At 41.8% G+C, this 27,346-nt stretch overlaps 2 protein-coding genes across 2 annotated transcripts; both read right to left on the bottom strand.

The window, feature by feature from the left end:
• Window positions 1-444: 444 nt before the first annotated feature.
• On the bottom strand, window positions 445-14,436 carry wasf3b (WASP family member 3b). Its single transcript, XM_061666774.1, has 9 exons — window positions 14,342-14,436; window positions 8,654-8,814; window positions 6,112-6,246; window positions 5,708-5,861; window positions 5,430-5,547; window positions 4,655-4,836; window positions 3,549-3,833; window positions 2,521-2,822; window positions 445-1,947 (listed from the first exon to the last, which is right to left on the bottom strand). The coding sequence occupies exons 2-9, from the start codon at window positions 8,784-8,786 to the stop codon at window positions 1,790-1,792; spliced, it is 1,467 nt and encodes a 488-aa protein (XP_061522758.1). The 5' UTR covers window positions 8,787-8,814; window positions 14,342-14,436; the 3' UTR covers window positions 445-1,789.
• Window positions 14,437-15,715: 1,279 nt separating this feature from the next.
• Window positions 15,716-27,285, bottom strand: cdk8 (cyclin dependent kinase 8). Its single transcript, XM_061666127.1, has 13 exons — window positions 26,801-27,285; window positions 25,080-25,155; window positions 22,951-23,061; window positions 22,222-22,362; window positions 21,792-21,849; window positions 21,586-21,717; window positions 21,372-21,515; window positions 20,421-20,490; window positions 20,270-20,342; window positions 20,095-20,192; window positions 19,932-20,010; window positions 19,083-19,241; window positions 15,716-17,850 (listed from the first exon to the last, which is right to left on the bottom strand). The coding sequence occupies exons 1-13, from the start codon at window positions 26,926-26,928 to the stop codon at window positions 17,725-17,727; spliced, it is 1,395 nt and encodes a 464-aa protein (XP_061522111.1). The 5' UTR covers window positions 26,929-27,285; the 3' UTR covers window positions 15,716-17,724.
• Between the last annotated feature and the right edge of the window lie 61 nt (window positions 27,286-27,346).

Consider the following 27,346-nt stretch of genomic DNA (forward strand, 5'->3'; position numbering starts at 1 on the left):
GTGTGTTGTTTTTAAATGTGAAATGCACTTTATTGTCATTTTTTTGGTGGGTGAGGGGGGAATCACGATGGCACAATTGAAGTATCTGCAAAATGAGAATCAACATGCACTAATTTAACTGTAAAAAAAAAAAAAAAAAACATTTGTGTGAAGTGTGTGCTGTCTATTTTTCCAAAGTGTTCTAGTTGTACTTTTTAATTGCTTTGGTTAGTTAATTTTCTATTAAAAAAAAATCTCAAAAACAAGTGTGCTGTGCAAATGACGGCTGTTTTGTTCATTCCACCCCTCTCGCTCTCTATCCGGTTGCCATGGCAACTCTGCTCCCATCGCCATGGAAACAGAGGAGCCAGGTACAGTACACGTGACGACAGTGGAGGACAGTGAGGAGACTCGCCAGCCGTAAGCTCCATTCATGGTTTTTTTTTTTTTTTTTTTTTATTAATATGTTTTATTTTATTACTCTGCGGTTACAAAGCTTACACTAGACCGTATACATGACACAGTCTCAACCTGCAATCATTTTGATCACATTTACATCCCGTTCATTATCTACAACAGGGTTGGGCAAGCTTTTTATACCATCAGGAGCCATTTCAGTACACAAAATTTATGCCATGCGCGTGGCCATTTTACAGTTATTCTGGACATTCCCAGGGGTCCTTTAAAGCGTAACTATTCCTACTGGACCATATTTTGCATTTGAAAATTCAGCCCCTGAAAACAATTTCACTTAGCAACATGAAATTTGGTAGACATGTCTATGATAAGTAGACCCACCAAAAAGTCTCAAGAAGTCATTCCCCAAAAGAGACAGGTAGTCTGCAGTTTGGGTTTTAAACTGCGAATTTGGGGTAATTTTGACAATTTTCTGGGGGGTCCTTCATAGACAAATTACTATTTTGTACGATTCCTACCAAATGTAAATCATGTATGCTCAACAAATGGACAACGCTAAACTAAGAAATTTGAGTTCTCGGCAATGCGTCTAGGTGTAGCATAGCAGCGAAGTTTGTTATTTTATGAGCATTTGTGGGTTGAAGATTTTTTGGACCAAATTTTTTTTATTTAAAAATTCAGCTTCCAAAGAAAGTTTTGCTTAGCAAAATGAAACTTGGCTGGCCACGAAAAAGTCTCGGGAAACCATTTCCGAAATAACAAATTCTGCCATTTTGATTTGAAGTGACCAATTGAAGGCAATTTTCCCAAGGGGGCTTAAAAACTGAACTACTCGAGGAATATGAGTTTTGGGCAAAGTTTGATAACTTGCCATTAAATAAGAGACTACTAAATCACCTCAACAATGTCACGTAGACCAAGTGTCCTAAGAGATTCATGGGCGCCCTCTACCTGCAACACTGTAAAGCTGCAATAACTCCTGACACTCCTGATTTCCTTCAAATCCTCGGTCCAGATCAGATCAAATGCTCTGGCGGGGCCGCATATGGCCATAGGTTGCCCAACCCTGCTCTACTTGGCGATCTATAGAATAATGTTGAGTTAAAAAAAAAAAAAAAAAAGAAAAGAAAAAGGAGGGGATTATTCAGAGGAAAGTCTCTCGTTGAATCTAACACTTTCAAATGTGGCATGTACATCAAATTATACAAGACGTGTGAGTGCAGCATTACAACAGGTACACTGAGGGACACTCACTGTGCTTGAAAAGCATCCAGCAAGACGTGGAGGTTGCAGGAAGTGGTCATGGTTAGAGTATATTGACTTTACAGTGCTTGTTGCAACTTGTGGACCCTTCATCTTATACAGCATGTGATTGTGTGCGTGTGTGTGTGTTTCAATCGGACCAGTCGTTGTCCTCCAGCTCTGAGTCGTCCTCGGAGTCAGAATATTCCACGGCGATGCGGCGCGACAGGATGGTGGCCACGTCGTTGCCGACAGGCTCCCGCTTGGCCTGCTGCTCCTGTTGCTCCTGAACCTTCTTCAGCTGAATGCCTGCAGGGGGACAAAAGACACCTTCAGACAACGAACACACTATTTATTGTTGTTGTTTTGCAAATGCTTGTTCACTTGTAGACAGACCTGAGGTAGCTACAAAAGTGCCCCATAAAACAAATAACAAATAAATAAATTAAAATAAGTATTATGGAACAGGAGTGCATTTTAAAAATGAAATAAAATAAAAATGGCAAAGGACTACATATTAAAATGAAATACAATAAGTAATAAGTTATCATCATAAATAAATAAATAAAAGTCAAACTATTAATAATTGTCATTACCAAAGTGTGAATTATTGAAAGAAAATGGACTAAAATAAACTATTTTTAACAGGCCTGAAGACAATTAAAATAATAAAATGAAATGAAATTTTAGAAAAATGATAATACTGACTCATTGAAAAGGAATGATTAATAAAATGAAAGTTAATTTATTATTATATAACAGGTGTAGATGATGCCTGCTAAGTAACCACACTTTTATGAACAGTCTGGCCTTGTCAGATGTAAATACTGTAGCGATTAGATGCACACTCCACGCTGTTTATATAATGCCACACACACATACCCATACGAATAGCCGCCAGCAGGTCACTGCGGGCATCGTTGACCTCGCTGCTCTCCATGGGCACAGGCGACGACATCTTGTGTGCCATGGCGTGGGAGGCACCGGCTTGGAGAGGGGGCGGCGGGGGCCCGGGAGGCGGCGGAGCGACCGGGCCGCCGCATATGGGCGTCGGAAGCGAAGCGTAACCCCCGGGCCCGGGAGACACGGGACCTCCGGGTGGCGAGGCGAAGGCCGTCAGGGCGGAAGGGATGACGGGAGCCGGGGGTGGGGGTGGCGGTCCCGTGTTGGCGTAACCATCCATGCTGCAAGACGACAGCTTTAATTTTAACAAACACATTTTTACCAGTGTATTACACGAGCAAGACATTAGAGGTGCACTTAATGAAGTGGCTGGGGGCACTTAGAGGGGAAGGCTTTTTTTTTTTTTTTTCAAAATAAAGGAATTTTTGCATGAATATTAATCAAGGTTGCTGGTGTACTACATCAGACAGAATCTGTGATACAGCTATTGTATTGTACAGTACAGTACAGGGGCACCCAAACAAATGTTTGCAATAATAAATAATATTACTAGTGTATTATAGAGCAAGGCAGAATTGCTGATACACCTCAAGTACTGGATCACAGGAAAAGTGTACTGAATGAAGTGGCTTTTATTAGGTGGGAGGGATTATTTTTTTTTTTTTTTTACAAACAATAATACAGTACACAACATGAGTCAGCTATTACAAGAGATGTCAAGGGAAAGTGGAGCTTTATCTCATGAAGTGATTGGAGGTGTTTATTTACCAGTGTCTATTAACAGGAGGGCTTTAATTTTTACAAATACATTTTTGGGACAGCTGCTGTTTTGGTTAGCAACTGAGTTCAAATGAGCTCACCAGTAAACTATTTAATGTCCATATGCATGAACTAAGATAATTCGAGTTAATAACACTGTTTTTTTTCATGAGACATCTCTCTAAACAGCTGTTTATTTGTCTTAAGTGGAGGATGTGTTTTTAATTAGTTGATGCCTCGAGGTTTACCTGTAGTCAAGCGGAGGCAGGGACATGGAGCCGCCGTTCATCGCCTCAGCAGGCGGGGGAGGCAGCGGGACTTGCTGGTGATGCTGGTGGTGGTGGGCGCGGCCAAGCGTGCCACCCTGATAAGCCGCCGCTCTCGCTCTGCCGTCGTGGTCGCCCCCTCCGCGAGGGCCGTGGCCCGCCGCCATCTGGGCAGCAAGGACGCTGGGCGGCGGGCCTGAGTACGTGTGAGCGTGGCCAGCGTGGTTCATAGCATTGGGATAGTGATGCAGGTCCACCCCGTGAGCCCTGACAGTATTGTATTTATTTGTGTTATTTACTTACAATTTACTTTACGATAGTATTTTTTTTTAAACTGTGCAGCTTTCCATCAGTTTAGGTGGTATGCACACAAGAACTACACACAACAATTGCATTGTAAACATTGATCAAAATAATCCAATAACAGAGTGGATATAAAAAGTCCACACACCCCTGTTTGAATGCCAGGTTTTTGTGATCTAACAAAAGGAGACCAAGATAAATCATTTAAAACCTTTACCCCGCCAATAATGTGACATATAACCTGTGCAACTCAATTGAAATGTTTAACCTTTTTGGGAGGGTAAATAAAAATAAACTGAGATAATGTGGTTGCATAAGTGCAACCACCTTCTTATAATTGGGATGTGGCTGTATTCAGAATTTTCCAATTACATTCAAACTTAAATGTGAGTCAGCATATAAATGCCACCATTCAAAGTGCATCTCATTAACCCCAAATCAATTTCAGATGTTCTAGTAGGCATTCCCTGGATTATTATTTATTTTTATTTTTTTGGGGGGGTTTACTAGCAGAAGCCTGATGGTTTTGTGCTAACACTGACTCCTATTTTGAACTGTTCATAATTCCATCCACTTTGTCTAAGGCCCCAAGGCCCAGCTGAAGAAAAAAAAAATGTGTTTGGGAGATTTTTGTTTTGAAATTAACTTTTTTTTTTTTTTTTTTTTTTTTTTTTTTTTTAATGTCACAAAAACCTAGCATTTGAACAGGGATGTGTAAACTTTTTATATCCACTTTATGTCTGTATTGAAAGGTGTCAGAATCCAGATCCTCACGCTTCCCTTACCTGTTCTCTGGAGACATGGAGCCCTCGGAGGAGGCCCCTCTGTCTCTGTGTATAGTGTGACGGTGGTCTGGCCTCAGCTCTTTATCCAGCGCCATCATGTTCCACTCCTGTCGGCGGTTCCTCGCCTTGCGGACCTTCTTCACCTCCCTCTGCAACGTTCCGTCCACACAGCGCTTCTGTTCCTGGGTTCAGAGACAAAACCAGTCTTTTAATCAAGAGTAGGGCTGCAACTACTGACTATTTTTAGAATCGATTATCCCAGCAATTAATCGAAAAATATATATATATATTTTATGTGAGGTGCAGGTGTTATTGTTGTCCACTTGGGATCCCCATCCACACATTCCACACTAACATCTGCGACTGAGTGTGTGCAGGTTTAAAAGGCGAGGCCTAACCTGGTGAGTAATGTGAGAGTCAGCGAATGAGAGTGTAGAGTTGGCTGTTGTTGGCTCAGATTAGCGGCTGGCTGTGAACTGGCTAACTGTTAACCAGTCTGTGTGTTGAGTGAGTGCCTGGGCGTCAGTTGTGCCCATAGCAGCTCTTGTATGAATGTGCTTATTACATGTTTATTTTGTTACTGCTTGTTGAAGAAAGTGACTGAACAAATAACTTTCTACGCAGAGTTGTGTCTGAAGTAACATTAGATCACTGTGAAACTTTGAAGCGGAGATTTTGCTTCAGAGGTTTTGTGAAATTGAATTATTAGAGTTATTCGATTAATCATTTCAGCCCTAACAAAGTATAATGTCGACACGTGATTACGATTTTGCACCTTCTGCTTCCTCTTCTCTTTTCTCTTGTCCTCTGTGTCTTGCAGCATCTTCTCTTTCCACAGGTCGAAGAAGTAGGAGGGGTCGGTGTAGAACTTGAGCGCTTCCTTCTTGTCATCCCTGCACACAGGGAACAGAAATGTGTTTACACAGTAGAAGGGTAGGACCATTGCCTCCGAGAGATAAAATGTCTCTTCCACAATGTGGGCTCTGCTTTCGCAACGAGAAGCAAACATGTAGTCACAGTTTTATTGTGTTATTTTTGTCCTTTATGTCCAACCTGTAAGATGAGAGGATGCTAAGTGGTGGAGGCTTGTCACTCAAATTGTACATCTCCTTCACTGGATTGGGCACGCTACTCTTGGACACCACCTGCTGGTCCTGAGTGGTAGAGCTCTTAAAGGCCTTGCGCATGTTGATGTCTTGCAGGGAAACTGTGCACAAGAAGTGAGCAGAAATTATTGCATAAAGCAAAGGGTTGGGCAAAGTATGGCCCAGGGAGCCACATACAGGGCTCTCCGCGTTTTTTAATCCACCGTTATTCTCCGCATTATCAACAACATTTTCCAACATTTCTTTCGGTAGATGTTCGCCCGCACCTGGGTTCACGGATGTACTGGACAGTTAAAAAAATAATAATAATAATAATAAAATAAATGAAAATATAAGAAGCCGATGACCCACCTTCCTCCACGGTGGAGTCCAGCTGCGTGACCTTGACGGCCAGCCGGTCGATGCGGTCCTGGAGAGAGTTGGCGCGCAGGTAGAAGGCGTTGGCCTCGTTGAACAGCTCGCCAAATATGTCCTCTGCGTGTTTGCCTGATAGATGAAACAAGAGAACAAGTGAGTCTAGGCAACACTTCATTGGAAAATTATAAAAAAAATATTAGATTAAAAACCTTTTTTTTTTTTTTTCTTCCTAATCCAGTACAGTACATTTGTTAAATACAGTTGAGTTTTATTTAATTTTCAAATACAAAACGTTTGCATTTATTCTTTTAGACCTATTTGTTTTCCATTATTTCTTTCGGTACAATTTTTACTAAAGTATTTCTTTTAGGGGCTACTTATTGTAAAAGGTTTGAGGACCACTGCTATACTACTATTCAAATGTTACTAAATTCCAACAATACCTTTAAAGGCCCATCCTATGCAAACAATCTTCAAGTGAGTAGTTTTACTTTGTTTTAGTTGTATTATACAGTGGTTAACTTACTAACTCTACATTTATAGGACAGCTAAGAATGTTTAAAATTGTTTTTTGGTTTTTTTTTGTGCTTCTGGGTAGTGGTCCTGCAGTTTTATAGGAAGAGCCAAAAGACGGAGTGAAATGCAGTAGTAGTATTACCGGAGCAACATAAATCATAAAAAAAAATAAACAAAGAAAGGTACGACAGTATGCTCACGCAAGAACAGGGGCCCTCGGTCCAAAATCCACAAACATTGTTAATGAACGGCAAGTGTAGCTTATGTAAAGCTTGGAGTGGAAATACCAAGCAGGGGGGAGCCATTTGTGGCCCTCCCGCTGACAGGATGGGCTTAGGGACAAAATATTTAGTGGAAGGAAGAATACTGGATGTGGCGTGTTGAGCCCCTTCAACTCTGACCTCACTCCCTAAGGGGTCTTACGGCCCCCTCCCCCATCTAGACATTTTACATGCATACGTCGCCTGTGTAAATGTAAACCACACAGCTGCAACGGCACAAAAACAAAAAGGACATGAAAGATGGATGCCCCTGCTGCCCTGACAGTGACACCCTCGATCCATAGAAAACAGCACACATACGCATATACATTTTCTGCACACAAACATGCAGCTGTCGGAGCTTTGCCAGCCTCATAACCCCCAGGGTGCGTAGAGAGAGCCATGGCGATAGCCAACATCAAGACAACAGCATATAAAAATACCATATTTATAATATAAACAAATATTATTATATACAGCTAAAAATGGGTCAGGGATTTGCTCATGGACCAAGTCAAAACATTAGAGGGGGAAAAAACATCTAAAAATACAAACATATTTCACAGAAATTATACAAATATTGGAAAGATAGACAACAGAAATGAAACAATATTAATGTATATTAAAAAGACAAAAAATACAACAATATTTTAAAAGAATATTCGTGGCGGCACGGTGAACGTTAGAGCGTCTGCCTCACAGTTCCGAGGACCGGGGTTCAATCCCCGCCCCCGCCTGTGTGGTGTTTGCGTGTTCTCCCCGTGCCTGCGTGGTTTTTCTCCAGGCACTCCGGTTTCCTCCCACATCCCAAAAACATGCATGGTAGGTTAATTGAGGACTCTAAATTGCCCATAGGTGTGAATGTGAGTGCGAATGGTTGTTTGTTGTTTGTATGTGCCCTGCGAATTGGCTGGCAACCAGTTCAGGGTGTACCCCGCCTCCTGCCCGATGATAGCTGGGATAGGCTCCAGCACGCCCGCGACCCGAGTGAGGAGAAGCGGCTCAGAAAATGGTTGGATGGACTATAATATTCAACAATAAATAGATAAAAATGCAAATTTGTTATGACAAAAAAATTGAAAGAAATATTACGACAAGAAACATTGGAAAAAATACAAAGATTTGAATAGAAATAGGAAAAAAAATACAAATATGTTGGGAAATTTAAACAAATTGTTTGACACAAAAAATATTTTTTTGCTGCATTGGCAATGGGACTCACCTTTGCATTACGCCTTCGTCACTGAAGTGTTATGTTGGTTTGAAGTTTTTATATTAACAGTGGTGAATTAATAGCATAATTACCGGCCATTTTTTTTTAACATTTTCGCAAAACAAGAAGAATTATTATTATTATTATTGTTTAAATTCAACAAAAAAAAAGGGTTCAGTTGTCTCAATGCAACCTTTACCATTATTATGACTGATTGAGAATATACACAGAGATAAATAAAACTTTTAATTAGTATAGTGACAATAATTTAAAAATGACAGGCAATTATGCTATTAGGCTAACATTAGGCTAATGTTGTTTGTTGAATTTTTTCTTATTTCACGAAAACATTCAAAAATGACTTGGTCAATTATTCTATTGAGCTCACGATAAATTACTTAAAACGTCGTCTGTGCAGTTCACAAAGGTTTTAAAACGGCGACAATTTGACCCTGGAAATATGCATAAAGTAGCTAATAATTTGGCCTTGGTGGAGGTCTGCCCTCAAGTGTATACTTGTATGTGTGTGTGTGACGGTGCGTCTTACTCAGGCTGCTGAGCTGGCGGATGATGGCAGAGAGTGTGTTGTTCATCACGCACTCCAGCTCGCTGCCGATGCCCTCAGGGAGCTCCCTGCGGCAGAGGTGGCGTGGCTCGATGTTCCTCTTGACCAGCGGCATGGCTGCGACGCTTCACGACCACGCACCACTGTCGGGAAGATGTACACACACATGCGCGCACGCGCACACACACACACACACACACACACACACACACACACAAATATCTAGTTTTTGATCAAAATAGCTAAAAATATGTTTTCGTTATCTAATATCGATTTATTCTGGCGATACATATATAAAGCCACTAGGTGACAGTATCACAGTGGAAACAGGTTTGTGTCCCGGCGTCATCAAAGGGTGAACAGGTGTACTTTATACATCTATAACGATGACCTCTGTAGGGGAACTATTAACTCAAATGTGTTCCATGTCGTGTTCCATGTCGCGACGGCCGACCCGCAGATCGAGGGCCGACCACGGTGACTAGCGGCGAGGATTAAGGCATTAGCAATAGCAAGATGCAGCGTGCCAGCTAATCCCAGTCCGGCTTGTCAGTGGCCCAGCTGGAATCCTGACACAAACACAGATTGGTGAATGGAAAAAGCGAGTATGATACTCTCAAATGTGGAACATTCACATACCAAAGCACACTCAAAGGAGACATCTTTTTTTAACGTTTATTAGAAGTCAATGCTGTTATCTCACTTAAAGTAAGCACTCATCGTATTGTCACTGGTGGATGCAGCATTTTATCACCTCTAAGCTGAATATTAATTCATCTTAGTTTCGATGGTGGTCTTCTGTGCTTCATCATCAAATCTGTGTGTAGTATGTCTCAATGTATTACATTGACCCCTGGTGGCCAAGGCGCACACACCAAACAAACAATGCCCATTCAATTAATGTATGATATCAAGAGGCACAAACTGTTGATCGTCTTTAAATTTGTTTATAATTATGTTATTACTGTATGTTTTTATTAAGTACAATACTGTAGATTGTTCTGTTTGTATATAGAAATGCAAAAGTCATGTATGTCCCCTTGAAGATGGGGAAAAAAAAGTGGAACAACAGGAGAAATCCCGGCGTGCATCGGAGCGACCATCTTATCAGCGCCTCACTTCCTATTTTTGCAGCCTCGGGCCAATTCCTGTTTCCTGCTCCCGCCCGTGTCACCTCTGCACTTCCTGTCCAAAGACTGGGCCGGGACAATACCGCTCTGTCCACTCTTCATGAAACAACTGGAGAACAAAAGATTCACGTTGCCACTTAACACTGGACCTGAGTGGCTACTTTTAGCACAAAAGCTGCTAAGACAATCCCTACTTGGAGCAACAAAGCAACAATATATGATGGAGGCAGTCGAGATTGATCAGCAAAATTAGTGGGGGGAAAAAAATTCTATCGGGATTTAACAAGATTTGAGGCAATTGGGCATTATATGCCACAATGGTGACAGTTTGACCCTGGAACAGATTATTTATACAGTGGAGCCTCGAGATACGAGTTTAATTTGTTCCGTGTAGATGCTTGTAACTAAAAACAAAACAAAAAACTTATAACTCAAATCATCTTTCCCAATAGAAATGAATGGAAATCCCATTCTTCTGTTCCAGCTTCCCCCCGCCCAAAAAACAACAACAACAAAAATGTTTGTAATGAGTTTTTAATAAGAAAAACAGCACCATATTTTTGTACTTACAGCAATGTCATAAATAAATAGAATGTACAGACTTAAAAAGTGTTTGCCACATTTATTGATTCAATTCAATGGACATTGTGCTGCTCGTTCTGGTGTGCACCTTGGCCACCTGGAAGCAATATAATACAGACAGAGACTCAAACGGAGAAGAAATCAAAACTGATTCAGTAATCTGCAATAGGAGAATATTTAGTCATTTTTGCGGATGATAAAGATATATACCTTTGAGTATTGTTCTATTGTCAGTCTACAAGTGTTGCGCCACCGTTTGTGTTCAACCATTGATGAAACAGTTATAACACAGTGACCAATGCTATACGTCAGCCCAGCTAAGGCATGTAGCATTCTTTGCTAGCATTATGCTAACAACACCTTAAGGCAAACCTATGTAATTTTGAATACACACTGTGTAATTGTCTTTGTTTTATGTTTAGTTTGACAGTAAACTCCAACTGGGAATGGGAATAAACAGCTTGAAGACTTTTTTGAAGAGGAAGAAGAATTGTTCATGATCAGGCGGCACAGTGGGCGACTGGTGAGCACACCCGCCTCACATTTCTGATGTCATGTCAGTCGTATCTCAGGGCACCACTATATTTCCATTATTTCCCACGGGAAAAAAAATCTTTAAAAATCTCAAATCGCAGGTGCCCCGGTGTCCTGGAAAGACTCAACTTACGAGGTTCCACTGCATTTTTTAGGTTTGTAAACCCCTCGGAGCAAAAGACCCCAAAAGGAGTAAAAAAAAAAAAAAAAAAAAGGGTACTTAATATTTAAATAAAAAGACAACATCATGTGGCCACACTTCACAAGACCGTCAGCAGTTGCTTGCGGCGACAAACAACTGCAGCCTGGACAGACCGACCAGTGTGAGCAGAGACACCCTACTGACGAGAGTGCATGTGGTTGGTTTTGGGCATGACAATCACATCAGTGAGGCGAGATAATGAGCAGCGAGGTGGTGGCGGGGGAGCAAGTGGGGAACAGACCTCCTATGCATGAGAGAAAGTGGAAGGGAAAGAGGGTGTACGATGAATGAATGAGAGAGTGTGCGTGTGAGTGGAAAGTGATGTGTGACATTATGTGTTTATGTGTTGTTGTGCAAGTAAGGGAGGGTGGGGGTGTATGTGATTGGGGGGGAGGGACCTCGGGGGAAGCCACACTGAAAGTTTCCTGGGACAATAGCGCTCCGTTCGCACGGCAACCGCACTAGCGCTTCCATGAATCCTCTCAAACCCCCTCACACGGTACTTTTCTCATCAGCTTCCTCTTCCTGTGAAGCCCAACTAAGAGCGTGGATGAGCTAGTGTGCATACAATGATGCTCACTATTCTTGGTGCTTTTGTTCACATTCCTATCACGTCTGCAGAACATAATATGGTATTCTGTTTCTATATAGTTTATCCATGCACAGTGGACCCCCGCTATTCTCGGGGGATAGGGATTGGGCCCGACCGCAAATATCGAAAATCTGCAATAACTGACACCCATTATAATTGCATGGAGAAAAAAAACATTTTAATGAATAATGAGACTCCCAGTTGAAGTATACTGTCAAACTAAACAAACAAAAAGAATTACACGTTGTGTGTGTAAAACAAGCACACAGCTTTAGGAAAGTCTGCTTAGCTTAATGCTAACAAACAATGCAAACCTTACGCTCGTTAGTTGTTTTTTTTAAGAAGATTGATATTTGAACACAAACGGTGGAGCAACACATTTGGACAGAAAATATAACAATATTCACAGGCATGCATTCTTTATCCTCTACGAAAAATGACAATTGACACATGACTTCTTCGTTTGTGTCTGCATGACTGTCTTATGTATACTGCCTCCCGGTGCCCAAGACGGGCACCCCAGAAGGAGCAGCATAATGAATTGGATCACACATTTCAGCATTAAATCATGATGCACAAACAGTTTAATTCTTTACATTCTATTTAATTATGTTACCACTATATTTTTATAAAGTACAATATTATAGGTGTTAGTTTCCTCATTACAAAACATAAACACAAGCATGGTCATTGAACGAATTAAACTCTCATCTCCAGGCACCATTGTATACATGTATAGTTTGCTTTTCCAAAATTAACGCTATTCTTGCTTCTGTTTACAATTCATATTCACTTTGTATGCATATAGTACCCGTTTATATATTGTACAGTTGTCACTCCACTACTGATAACAGTATTGTCTGCGTTTATTTCATTGTCAACATCTTAAATACAGACTTTGATACATGTGCAATTTTTGGGGGTACATAAATTACTGCCAAGTATTCTTACTGCTGTTCACATTTAGTTTTTCACATGTATTATCTATTTATTCCTGTACATTTTGCCAAATACTTCCACATGTAGAGTATTTATAGTTTGTGCACTCTTGCCACATACAGCTCTGCCTTTGTTTGATGTTGCAAATATGTGCACTATTTATTTTACCCTTTAATGTTATTTGGATTGTCTACTGCTACTATCAACTTTGCTGCCATTACAGGACTACTAATGGCTAATAATATTATATTTGTCTTTAAGAATAGAATATGTCCCAGCCATGCATTAATAGTGTGTTACCCAGAGGTTACCACTTCCGCACCAAGATGGCCGCCTCGGCCCCCCGATGTGACACGAAGAGGGCGTGGAGCACTTGCTAATTCACGAGCCGGTGCTTGGCGCCTCTGCGGTGCTGTATTTTGATTGGTAAATAATGCAACTGGGATTACGTCACTGCCATTCTGCTACGTGTATGATGTCATTCCTTCTGCTGTACTTGTAACCTGTGATAAAATATTCATAACACTGCTAGTTGATGCAAAGTGGAGCATTTTTGTAGTAGTAATAGTAGTACTATAGTGCTTGGATGATCGGCATACCATTAGAGTATGTATACCATTATGTGATACCCAATGTACCGTAAAGGGATTCTACAACCACAGGACTGCTACTACTACGACTACAACTCGCACCCACTTTTTTCATTCTTTATGCATCCTGACATGTCTATAATGTCCACCCAATTTCGTGTCTATCGTTGAAACTAGCTTCAGAGGCAAATTTTGACTAATCCAAATTTTTTTTTTCTTATCCCACACACGGGATAAGAAAAAAAAAGCTTCAAGCCCTGGAATTTTACTGACACCGGTTGAATTTTTGGCTAAAAAAGTAACTGAATCAGTTAAACGAACCAATATCGTTGTTGAATCAAATAGGCACCCACGAATCGTGATACGAATCGAATCATTGCTGAAACGAATCGTTACACCAATATAAAATACAAACACTTACGCTAGGATACACCCGTTTGCAAATAATAATAATAATTTTTAAAAAAAACAATATAATAATAATAATCGAGTTTTCAAGATGGGTGAAGCCCTCAAAAGGCTAATAATTTAAAGAGGGGGAAGAAACAGCTATTTTAAATTAGAGTCAATGTCATGATTGCTTTCTATACCACCATTATTGTTTGTAATGGAGTCACATGAACATCATGCCTTGACATTCGCATTTTATACCCTACTCAGTAGTACTCAGACGACTTTCTCCCTTTAAGCACGCGCGCACATATTAATGGCAACTGCGATCAATCAGTGTTCCGCACCGTCGCTTCCAGTATCTGATGGGCTGACCCACATCTGTTCCTCAGAGGCACCCCTACATCCCTACAGTCTATAAAACTCCAAGCCGGACACGGCCGATCTGGGCGTTTACATCACTCGTTTCCGGCAAACACAAATAGGAGCTAAAATACGCGTGGAGTGGGGTAGCAGAGCGAGAAATAGTCAATTTGCAAGGCAGATTTCGGCTACTGAGACTCCCAGGAGTGACCACTGGTTTAGCTAGCTTAGTCCAATGGTTCGACTCCTGAGTTAAAAGACAATTAAATATCAATATTCAGTCACGTTTGGGATACATAATGAAGAGAGACACCAATTGTTTTCAGTAAATAAAAATAAAACCCTCACCAATTGTTGGTTTAGTAGACGAAATCAGCCGGTCCGCAAGTCCCGTTAGATAGTCCCATTAGCGCTGCCATCCTAACATTACATCCCCCCCCACCCCCCCCCACCTTAGCTTGTCTGGCCACTGCGGGGGGAAATCCTTTGAGAACAGGGACACGCCCTACTCGCCAATGAGAGCTCGAATGAGAGTTTTGACACATGATGGGCGTTCGTGGGAACCAATGAAATGCGGAGTAAGGAATGACTGACAAGGAGTAGCAATTGGGGGGTGTTGGGGCGGTGGTTGATGTAGAGTTGGGCGTTGTTTATAGGTTATTTTAAAATAATAATAATAATTAAAATATGTTGTGGTCGCAAGTAACGACAGCCATTTTTAAATGTGATAAAACCTTTATAGGAAGGTTGGGATGAGACTATTAGAAAGTGTTACTGAATAGCTGGGCCATCATCCTGTGGAAAAAGATTTAGTTGAGAGGATTACTATGGTACTTAAAATAGAACAAGTGTGTTTTAAAACAGGCTGTAGCGGTCAGCAAAAGGCTGCATGATAATAATAATTCACGAGACAAAAAGGTGGAAATTATTTAGATATAAATTTTTTTAAAAAAAAAAAACAATAGAAAGTGCGCTGGAATTTGACCAAAACGCCTGACTTTGTGTTCGATTTCAGGGATAGGTACTTGAGACTTTTTCATTTGTCATGTTATAATAGTCATGTCCACCCTATTTTGTGTCAATTGATGAAACTGCTGCAAGGGGACTGTCTTTTTTTTTTTTTTTTTTTTTAAACATTGGGCCATCATGCCCACTTTTTCATGACAAATCATTAAAATGATCATCCAACTGAGGCCACATTTCACCCAAATTAGTTACCACAGTCAAGAAGCCCTCACACTTTAATGTCACCCGTTTGTCTAGTGTACCTGCTTTTGATTGGGTCTTTTTTTTATTTGTGGCAAATTCCGTAGTAGGAGTTTGTCAAGGTATGTGCCCTGGAATATGCCCAAAATTGCTGGTTGAAACCAAGATATCCAACATCCTGTTGAATTTCAGCCACACATCCTTTTTTTGCGCATCATCATGATAGGTTCACCCAACTTCATGTCAACTGGTCAAACTGGTGTTACCAATAATAATTAACAGCTGACTTCAACAGAGCCTTTACACTGCCTGGTACTTGGCCCCAAATAATGGGCAATAATTGCATTCTGTATTTTTCAGTTTTCAAGTTAGGGTCATGCTGGATGCACTTGCAGTCAAACATTAAAAATGATTAATATTATGATTGAATGTGACGTGTAGCTCGGAGAAGCCGCAGCAGAACAACAGCACCCACAGTTGTTACGTCGAAACTTTACGTAACCAAAAATAGGACCGCTTCCATTTTTATTGTCAGGATACTTGCTTCATGTAAAATATTTCAATACAATACAGTACAATGCAATTCCATCTGCCTTCCTCCTTGCGATTGGTTAGATTTGTTAAGGCCCACGGCCTAAGTACAGTGGCTGTATAGTCTACACACCCCTGTTCAAAAGCCAGATTTTTGTTATATAAAAAATGATACTAAGTAAATAATGTCAAACCGTTTCCACCATTAATTTGACCTGTATCCCATAGAACATAATTGAAAAAAAGAAAACACCTTTTTGGGAGCGAAAGTACTGAGATAATTTGGTTGAACAACTGTGCACACCATCTAATAACTAGGGAAGGAGCTGTGCTCAGAATTAAACAATCACATTCAAACTCATGTTAAATGGAAGTTAGCATACACTGCCCCCATTTAAAGTGCCTCTGATCAACCCAAAATAAATTTAAGTTCTAGCAGGCTTTTTCTTACATTTTTTCTTTACATTGTTCAAAGGTGTCAATGTCAGAAGGGCACAAAATAATTTCCAAGGCATTAAATATACCATGGAACACAGTCCTCAACTGGAAAAAATGTGGCACAACAGTGCCATTACCAAGAACTGGATACCCCTACAAAAGTAATTTTAAAAAAAATGAGAAAACTGCCATGTGGCCAACAGCAATTTAAGGAGCTAAACAAATGTCTAGCAAGTACTGGTTGTTTAGTCCGTGCGACAACAATCTCCCATAATCTTCATATGTCTGAGCTATGGAATAGGGTGGCAAGACAGAGCCTTATCTTAGAGAAGTGGCTACAGTTTGCAAGTGGGGAAAATGCAACAGTCCGATAACACCAAAGTTACTTTTTTGTCCGTAATTCCAAAAGATATGTTTAGCGCAAACACACTTCACATCACAGAATGGTGGTGGCATCATCATGCTTCGGTGCTGCTTTTCTTCAACTGGAACTAGTGCCTTAGTTATGGTGGAGGGATTTGTGAACAGTTTGAAATAACAGTCAGTATTCATACAAAATCTCCAGGCTGCTTCGAGAAAGCCAAAAAAAAAAAAAACGTCGGAAAAATAATACTAAAATATCTGAACTTTATGTGTGTTTAATCAGGGGCACTTGAAATGGTGACCGGTGTGTGCTTAATCCCATTTAATGAGTTTGAATCTGATTGGTTCATTCTGAAGACAGCCACATCCCAAGTTATATGGCACACTTGTGCAACCACATTATTTCAGCTATTTAGTTTAACTTCCCCTCTTGAAAATATATACATTTTAAATCCAGTTGTAAAGGTTATAGGTCATCAGTGGTGGAAAAAGGTTTGATAGATATCATGGTCTCCATTTTTAATATCACAAAAAGGTGGCATTGGAATAGAGGTGTGTAGACTTTTTATATCCACTGCACGTGTAGGGCTGGTCAAGCTGCTTTGCCATAATTAAAAACGAATTAAATTAAAAACTACTAAAATCATTGTCACTTTTTCTTTGTCCTTTCTGAGCAACACAAAAAAAACACCACAGTTGTGTGGGCTGCGCCGTCCTCCCAGCACCTCAGTTCAGTTCTCAGCTGGGTAGGGTGGCCACACGAGGAAAAAGACGAGACAGACGAGACACACAGGAGGACAGACGGACGTGGAATCTGTCGACACTGGCAGTCAAATAGCAGCTTTTCAGTCTCGTCCCGAGCTTCGACAGTGACGGAGCTACTGGCTGGGTTGGGCACGTAGGCGGAGGGACACGTGAAAAAGAGGGTGGGGTTGTGGACTCATCGCCATCCATCCCTGCGTTTATCACTCGTTGGATTTTTGCTAAGTAGCAGTGTGGCTAACACTTGCGCTATGCTGTTTGTTTGTATATCTTCACAAGGGGGGGTGGGGGAACTGCAGCAGAGAGGGCGCCCCACGTCCCTCAGTACATTCTTTCAGGCAGGCGTAATGAGGGTGACGGGGGCAAGGGTGGGGGGGGGGGGCATGTGTGTGTGGATGTGTGGGCATGTGTGTGGCAACGTGCGGGTGCGGTCAGTAGCGGTGGGTCTGGTGGGAGTACTGCGGAGGCTGTTGGGAGGTAGAGGAGTATCCCATGCTGCTTTGGGGCAGTGATGTGCTTGGTCCAGGGTTCTGGTAGGCAGCATGTGGATTGGAGCGCTACGGGGAGACATTACAGACATCAATGTTCGTATTAAACTCTGCAAGTTTAAGTACTTTTCTAATATCAGGAGTGAAGTATTACAAAAGCAAGACAATTCACCTACTAATTACTAATAAAACTTCAGTATTGCTACAATGTGTTTTAAGCTCAGGGTGACTTCTGTTCACTAAAACCGGGTACAGAGATTTTAACATTTTACCTCCCTTGTGATCAAGTGAGCAAGAACCTCATCAAAGGTCTAAAAAATATTAACGTAAATGTTAAACCTGTTCATGAGTTAAAGCTGGGAAGACGATTATCTGGCCTAATTTGAGTATTTTCCCCCCTTTCCAATCAAAGTTAGCAAAGCCCCGATCATCAGCTGTCTCAAAGATTTTAATGATCGATTACCTTGTGGTGTGTTAAGAGGGATTTTCCCCTCCACTATCTGGGCCGACAAACCTAAATGTTAAAAGTGTTCAGTATTTAAACCGGTACACACATATCGATAACTGGGCAAAATGTAAAATTTTTTTCCCTCCCATGTGATCAAGGGGATGCCGAAATGATCTGATTATTTTGTGGGGCGGGGTGTTAAGTGTGATTCCAGCCCCACCGCGATCTCCTAGTAAAACAGTTGGGGTCGACAATCGTAACTGTTAAACCTGTACAATATTTAAAGCGGGGTAGACGCATAGCGATTATCCGGCCTAATTTGAGTATTTTCCCCCTTCCAATCAAAGCCAGCAAAAGCACCATTGTCGGATGTCTTTTAAAGATTATATTGAGGGGATTATCCTGTAGTCTGGGTGGGTTCAAAATAATTTTGTTCCCCCTGATAATTGTAAATGTTAAACCTGTTCATCATAAAAAGCGGGGAACACAGACACTTAACCGAGCTAAATTTGAGCATTTTCCTTTCCTTGCGATCTCAATTAGCAAAGGCTCAAATAATCGTATTTCTCTGAAAAGATTATCCTGTGGTGTAGGGCGTTAAAAAATATTTGTCCTTCCCGTCCTAGGTCAACAATCCTATCAATCGCAAATCCTAATGTGTGTGGTCAACATCGAGTTGGGCTAAGCCATAGACTCTGGATGCCCTGTGGCACCACAGGTCAATCTTGGTATTATGACAGACAACTAGTTTGAGGGAACAGACTCGCGATTGTCGGTGGAGATATTGTTATGTGTGTGTTGCGATGTGTTATTGCTGCACAAGTAGGAGAGAGCAGAGAGAGGAAGGGTCTACCTGGTAGTCTGAGGTCATGATGAGGCCACCTGAGGTAGTGGTGGGCGGGACCACGCGCACTTTCTTCAGAGGCGGGCCCTGGGCGTGGCTGTTGTCGGGGTTGCCGGTGTGCCCCGCCCCGTTCGTGTGGTTGTTTCCCTGTTGCTGCTGCTGGTTCTTCTGCGGGCAAAGACACAATTTGGCAACGGATGAATACTCACATGCCCTTTGACGGTTACATCCGCCAAACTGAAGCGTATTCCATTTGGCACACCCATACACCAAAGCAATAACAAAAACCATTGTTTGTGTTTTTGTAGGATAATAATTCACACAGTTAAAACAGTTGCACTTATCTGCAACGTTCATTTCTTAACAGGAAGACAAACTATTGATGATGCACCCCTCAAAGAAGACATAGTATTGCATTTCCTAAAAACAAGAAAAACTATTGACGTTGCCTTTTTTAAACAGAAGCCAAACTATTAGTGTTGCTGTTCCCTAAAAATACACTATTGAGTCCTCTTAAAAAAAAAACTATTGTCTTTCCTAGACAGAAGGCAAACTATCGTTCCGTTATTCTAAAAAGTGTCGAATTATCCTAAAAAGAAGACATAACTGGTGTTACACGTTCCTAAAAAAATGTTGATGTTGCACTTTCCTAAAACGACAAACTATTGGTGTTGCAGGTTCCTAAAAAGAAGACAAAATATTGGCATTGCAATTTCTTTTAAAGGAATTCAAACTATTAATGTTTCACTTTTCTAAAGAGACTATTTTTGTTGCACTTTCCAAAAAAGATTCAAAATGTTAAATATAAAATATGCATGTACATATTATATACATGATTTTGTCACTGTAATGTCTTACTTTGTCTGCCTTGTCGTCCGGCTCCTCCTCTGTCAGAAATTCCCTCTTAGGGTAAGGAATTTGACAGCCTGCAAACACACTGAAGAAAAACACCAACTTCTCTTTAATGATTTGAGGTCACTTTTAGTAGCATCAAATGCGTGTTAGTTGAGCCGAAATTTACTCAGACGTGGGCAGCGGCTCCTCCAAAAAGTAGGGGTCCTGCATGGCCTGCTCCGATGTGATTCTGCGGATGGGGTCCATGGTCAGTAGCTTCTGCAGCTGTCAATCAGCGCAAATGTTACACGGGACATCTCAGGCGACAATTAGGAAATGTTTTTGTGCGCACTTCCACTCACCAAATGGAACGCTTTGCTGTCTGGCTTGACTTTGTGTTTCTCCATGTACTTTATAAGGCTGCAGTTTGTGTACCTGCGAAAGCGGAACAAGCACAGTGACTGTATGAAAACGGTTTAGATGCTGAAAAGAGGGACAGCTTGACAGACTTACGTGTTCCTCCTAAAATCTTTCATCAGCGTGGAGTGCTCGGGCATCTTTTTGATGTCCTCCCAGTCTTTATCTGTCAGATGAAGGAAGGATTAAAGCATGGCACACTCACCACCCCCCTTCCTTGCTTGGTTATCAGTCTTGTCGGGTCTGGATTACCATTTTAGGCTGGATTTAAGGTCCATGGTTGAAATGACACTATTCAGATTTTTTGCGGTACAATTGGGATGTGCGTAAGGGAACGTAAATTGGAAAAAAACGCATGGATTATGATATTTTCATTTTGGAACCAGGCCTCTCCCAAATGGGAATCACATCACTGTAAACACAACCACTTGTGTCACTTAAAATGTGCATGGTAAAAATTGGATACAGGCGTTAAATTAGAATTGGGCAATTGGAACTGCAGTGTAGTCTAAACGATTTGGTTTGACCACATGAGTCTCCCTCATTGGAATAATAAAAAATGCTAAAACCTTTTGATTCCCCTACAGGAGGAAAACAAACTGCTTCATGCTGACTGGTGAATTTCGCAATAAGAGTAGGCAGGCAGCTTCACTAAACTGGAAGAAATGGGCGGAAATGTTGCCTTCACATAAATGGACGTTTCTATTTAGACTAGTATAGTATGCTAGCTAATACTATAGATGAGCCTCATGCCGAAGTGGTTTGGTTATGTTGAATAATTTAACTAGTGAATACAATAATTTGTGTAACATAGGTTCAATATTGCATACATGCTGGGTGCATGGTGTTGATGCTTTGTGATCCTCTACGTTCTAAGTGCTTTTACCGCCATCTTGCAGCATCTATATGTAATTACAAACACCTTTATTTGCGAATTTTCACTATTTGCGACAGTGCTCGCTCCAGTGGGAGCTGGGCCACAACTGTCCCAGTACTATTGAAAACAAAAGAGAGAAAGAAAGAATACTTGGGCTGGTGGTGTCTCACCAGCTGGGAAGCCCATGACATTGAAGATGCGGTCCAGCTGGTCGTGATGGTAAGGGTTACTGGTCTTGATGTCCTCCTGGCGACAGTGGAATATGGGCTCGGACGTCAGCAGCTCGGCAAAGATGCAGCCTATCGCCCAAATGTCTGCAAGAGAACAAGCCGAGATCAGAGAACCTAACTAAGCGCGCTCAGTGCGGGGACGCAGCCAACCCACCGATGGCTTTGGTGTAGTGCCGGGCCCCCAGCAGCAATTCAGGTGCTCTGTACCAGAATGTGACGACCACCGGGTCGAGATCGGCTAAAGGCTTCAGTGGTGAATTGAAGAGACGGGCAAAACCCATGTCAGCTGCACAACAGAGACACCCGTTAAGTTAAGCAACAACAACCACAAATCATACCAATCAAAAAGTGCATACATACCTATCTTTACCCTACCCCTCTCTGGCCCTTCCCCCATCACTAAAATGTTAGCTGGTTTCTGAGGAAGGAAAACAAACAATTAATGACACATTAGTGTACGGCGTGGACCCAAAGCTATGAATTGCTCCCCTCTAGTGGACAAATCAATCCACAGCAGCCTCGGTTGAAAGGGTTTCATGAAAATCCCTTGACAAGATTAGCCTAGTTAGAGGTATTTTTAAATGCCATCTCAATAAGAAAACACAGCAAAATGAATGAGCAAATTTGTACACTCTGCATAGAAATCCGTCATATTGGCTCCAAACAGAATACCACATCAAAACAAGTTATTTATGAACCATGACTAAACACATGCAGACAGAAGTGATGCTTGCACTCTGCCTTGGTTTCCCTTCCCAAAAATATCCCTGCCCCCTTCCAATCGGCTTACAAGGTCTCTGTGGAGGACCCAGTTTGCGTGGAGGTAATGGATGCCGTCCAGGATCTGGTAGAGCAGAGACTTGACCATCCCTCTGGGAAGCTGAAGTGGCTTCTTGTTGGCCTTGGACGCTCTGTGGAACTTAATGATGTGCTGCAGCAAGACAAAAACAAGAGTCAGCCAGGTCCACTCATGCATTTAAAATGAACATTGTAACTTTTGCTTTAGTTGCACTGTATGTGATGTGTTTCTCTTCTACAATACAATACTGATACGTGCCAATACATTTTTCACCTAATGTTATTTGTGTAAAAACACAATCCTAAGCTATTGACAGAAAAAAAATCACTTATTTGCATTTTTGCTCTGGCTAATAGGAAAGTAGTAATTGGTGTCAAGGAATTATGTTGAAGTGATCCAGCTCGACTGAGAGACAAACATCTTTGTATGTCGAGGAGAAGCCTAGGTTGTAAGTGGAAGTTTGGGAGTCTTCGCTGCACCTGCATAAAATCATTTATAACCTATGTATTTATAAGGGTAATGTCGTAAAATGAGTCTAAAGTGATATTCAAGTGTTTGGGGTAATAGTTAGTGGTGTATTTAAACTGTCGTTGCCAGTACACCATCTTGTGGCATATTACAGAAAGAGCATTCATGAATAGGGAACCGCGTACAAGCATTAAATTGAAATTGGGCACTTGGACGTGGAGTGTAAATCCAGCCTGAGTGGGAACAACTTACCCAGAGGTCGTGCTCGGCGTAGTCGAAGAGCAGCCACACTTTCCGGTCGGCGTGTGACAGAAAAACCTTCTGCAGCGAGATGACGTTGGGGTGCTTCAGCTCTCGCAGCAGCTGAAAAACACAGAAGCCACCTCAGAGGAGGGGGAAGGAAAAGGATCCATCCATAATGGCTATTTGCTATGATGGCACGTAATGAATGTGATGTGATTCTGTAAATTAATTGGTCTCGCTCTCTCTCTCTCTCTCACATGCTCTCTCTCAGGAAGAAACCATTTATCTTTTGTCCTAGCTCTGATTATTCTCTCTGTGCGCTGCAGATTGAACTTTTTCAAAGAACTATGGAAACTTTTATTAAATATGGCATAGGTTTTTTTCAAAATACAACACTTATTATACAGACAATCAATTGCTGTTAAAAACACAAACGTTTACTGAACAAGGATTACATTACACTCAAATACAATACTTCTTGTACACACAGAATAATCCTATTCCACTTGCCCAGGAGATATATGTTCTGCTTCTGTTGTGCACACCTTGGCCTCTAAGGACAAAGCTGCAGTAATACACAGTAACTTGTTTTTGACAGAGTATAAAGAATAATGTATATGCTTGTGAGTAGTTTTATATTATCTTTCTGTATATGTTGCTGCACTGTTTGTGTTCAAATGTTTATTATTTAAAGGGTTATTGTGTGACGTTAATGCTATTCCATCGCTATAGCGATTTGCATTATGTGTTAGCATTACACTAGTGGACTTTTGTGTTTATTTAAATATAAAAGGTGTAATTCTCTTTATTTTGTATTATTTGTACTTTAAACTTCAACTTGGGAGTGTTAATAAACAGCTTGAAGCAAGCACCGTTGGGTTCTTTTTAAAGCACTGCGTGCTGTCTACCAAACTGCACACCGCCCGCTTAGGGTGGACAGAATAGTATGATACAGTTGTGCCTTGAGTTACAGGTTTAATTCATTCCTTGACCACACTTGTAACTCAAAACACTCACATCTCAAATCATCTTAACCAAATGAAATGAATGGAAATGCCAACAATCCACTCCAACCCCCTTCCCCCCACAAAAAGCATGTTTTTTTTAAAATGAGAAAAATAGCACTCTTTAATATTATACTTTATAAAAACATACAGTAATGACTTATGACATCCATCCATCCATTTTCTGAGCCGCTTAACCTCACAAGGGTCGCGGGAGTGCTGGAGCCTATCCCAGCTATCACCGGTCAGGAGGCGGGGTACACCCTGAACTGGTTGCCAGCCAATCGCAGGGCACACATAAACAAACACCCATACGCACTCACATTTACACCTTGGGGCAATTTAGAGACTTTCAATTAACCTACCATGCATGCTTTTGGGATGTGGGAGGAAACCGGAGTGCCGGGAGAAAACCCACGCAGGCACGGGGAGAACATACAAACTCCACACAGGCGGGGCCGGGGATTGAACCCCGGTCCTCAGAACTGTGAGGCAGACGCTCTAACCAGTTGTTCACCGTAACACTGAGTCATGACAATTGGAGAGAATTTAAAATAATTAGTTTTTGTCACATATTCAGTGCACATTGTGCGGCTCATTCTGGTGTGTGGGCCTTGGCCACATGGGTGCAGTGTAAAGGCAAATTCATACTTCAGATTTCCTGTCTGGATGCACCAGCCAATCATATTGCAGTGACGTGTATCCCGTCTAGAACTCAAGTGGGATTTGTGTAGTGGTTCTTTGCAAATGACAAACAATATATAACTGAGTACAGTTATATCTATCTACATGTGTCGCTGCACCATTTGTGTTCAAATATCAGTTGCTTAAAGGGTGATAACACAGACACGTAGATGCTAATCATTGCCCGTGTTAGCATTAGCCTTAAGCTGGCAGACTAAAGGCTAAGCTATGTGGTTGTTTTAGAAACTTCAAACTTGGAACAGAGACTTCATATCAATATCATTATTCATATCAATATCATTATTTCCCACTGGAGAAAAATGTGTGTGTGTGTGTGTTGTTCCAGAGTGAACTGTATTGGACTTGAGAGATTCCGCTGTATTACCAAACAACTTAGGAATGCTGTGAAATTGTTAACACACCAAAGTCACAAGCAAAGAAAAGCCTTACTGCAATCTCTCTGCAGGCTGACATGGAGATGCCGGTGCCTTCAATCTGCTTGAGGGCGTAGTCCTTATCGTCCTTCCTATGAACACACGAAAGAGGCTGAGTAACATCCACACCCAAGGGAGCATAAAGGGTTACGGGCGGGAGTGGGGTGGGGGCAGCTGGCATGAGAGTGGGGTGGTGGGCTGACTTGCATTACCTCCAGATTTGTGTAATCGAGATCACCTCTGAGGCTGGCTACAATTGAGGATGAGGTCTGTCTGGCATCTGGCGGGGCACAAAACAAGAGCACCGGGACCTCCTCACTTGAATGAATTGGCATGCCACCCCCCTCCTCTCGTCGTGCATAAACCTGTGCTTTGTGTGTCCTTATAAACAGCAGCCCTCCCTAAGCCAACGCAAACATCTTTAAAACGCTTTTTAGTGCTCATTTGTGCCATTCTGACGAGCGAGAATGTCCCAGGCTGTGATAACACGCAGTGTGCGTTTGGGGGAGGACTGTATCGCTTCCCAGTTTGGGGGCATTGACACACTTTTAAAACTGCGGTATAGATCAGATACTGATTTGGATGCGGTTACACGCCATTTCCCAAGTGTACAATTAAATACTCGGGTGGCGCGCTTTGGGGGGTGGGCACAGTGGATGTCAGCCTTAAAATTCTGGGTTGTCGGCTAGGATCGATGCCATTGCAAATTAAATGCTCTCATACGGTGTCAATCAAAACTGAGTCTGATTATCTACAGTAAGTTAAAGGGGACATATAATGGAATGTTTATTTTTTTTATGTTAGTATACAAACAGTCATGTGTCTGTCAGTGTCTGCCCACACATCAGGAGACAAATGAAACAATCACTTCAATCTTTTGTTATCTGCCCATTTGTGAAATTGTGTCTGTGAGCAAGCCCTTCTGAATTTTGACAAATTGTCCTATCAGATTTTCCATTATTAAACACAACATGTGCATGTCAGGTGCAGGTATTATTTTGTCTACTTAGGGTCAGCATCCTCACACCCTACAGTAGTATCTATGACCTTGAATGTATCTGGTTTTGAAAAGGCGGGGACCAGCAGGTTGAGTGATGTCGGTGTCAGGCAATGAGAGTGAAGAGCTGGCTGTTCTGCATGTTGAGTGACTCGGCACAAGTTGGGAGATTTTGCTTCGACCTGATCGAATTCCTCGAATTCTTTGATTAATCGTTGTAGCCATAGTAGTTGTAACACCTCCGGTCGTCATGGTAACTAATGCTGGACTCGCCATTGGCCCAGCAGTATAAGGGCCGGACAAGGAATGGGGTGTTAAGTGTCCTGCGATTCTCGGGGTCTTTTGCGGACACAGACAGGTTAACAAGACATTTGGGTTTTAAATTTTTAAAGTTTTAATTTTTTTAATTATGAGGAAAAAAAAAAGTTTGTCTCTTTTATGGTAGTTTTTGTTGTTGTTGCATTGGATCTCTTTGATGAGGCAAGTGTACTTGTTACGTGCAAAAGTGGACAAAATGTGTTTTTCCCTCTTGAAAAGTGATCAAATAAACACTTTTGTGCTTTTTAAACATTTCGTGGTGCATGTTCGCAGCCACAATTCCTTCCTCTTGTATCTGGCCAAAAATATATGTTTTATAAAAAATAAAAAAACCCAACGACGTCCATTCTTTGGAGCGAGAATTAATGATGGGGTCGACCCGCACGGAGGCCTCGCTTATCCACAATCTCTCCTGTACTCACCCATCTTTTCTCTTCGCCTTGAAAACATGACCATAGGTGCCTCTGCCCACTTTGCATCCTTCGTACTCAAACAGGTCCTCGACACGTTCTCGCTCGCCGGTCAGCTTCACTTTGAAATCATAGTCCATTTTTCCCACCGCTGTTTTTGGGCCTCGAACGCGTCGTCCCCTGTCTTCTTCTTCGTTCCTTTTTTTCTCTTTTTTTTAAAGCGTCGCTTTGGGAGGCAACTAGGCTACTCCCGACGAGCTCGGCTTCGGTAATTCAGCTAGTTGCCTTCCCCGGCGTGGCCCTTTCCTCACTTCAGCCCAGCGTCCACATCGAGCAATCCGGCCGAATTCGGTGCGCCTGCGGGGGACGTGCGGTGCTCGGGTAAATCCGGGTAGGGAAGCGAGCGTGGAAGTATATTCCTTTCTCTTGATGCTGCGTCTCCCTCAGCCGGTATCTGCTCCAAAGAGACGCACTTTACTCGGTAACGACGTCGTATTCACGCGCGGCACTGTCGTAAAATGTCGTAAACGACAGCCAGAGCCCCTGCAGTAAAGAAAG

Source organism: Phycodurus eques, chromosome 21, assembly GCF_024500275.1.
Source record: "Phycodurus eques isolate BA_2022a chromosome 21, UOR_Pequ_1.1, whole genome shotgun sequence".
Classification (NCBI taxonomy): domain Eukaryota; kingdom Metazoa; phylum Chordata; class Actinopteri; order Syngnathiformes; family Syngnathidae; genus Phycodurus; species Phycodurus eques.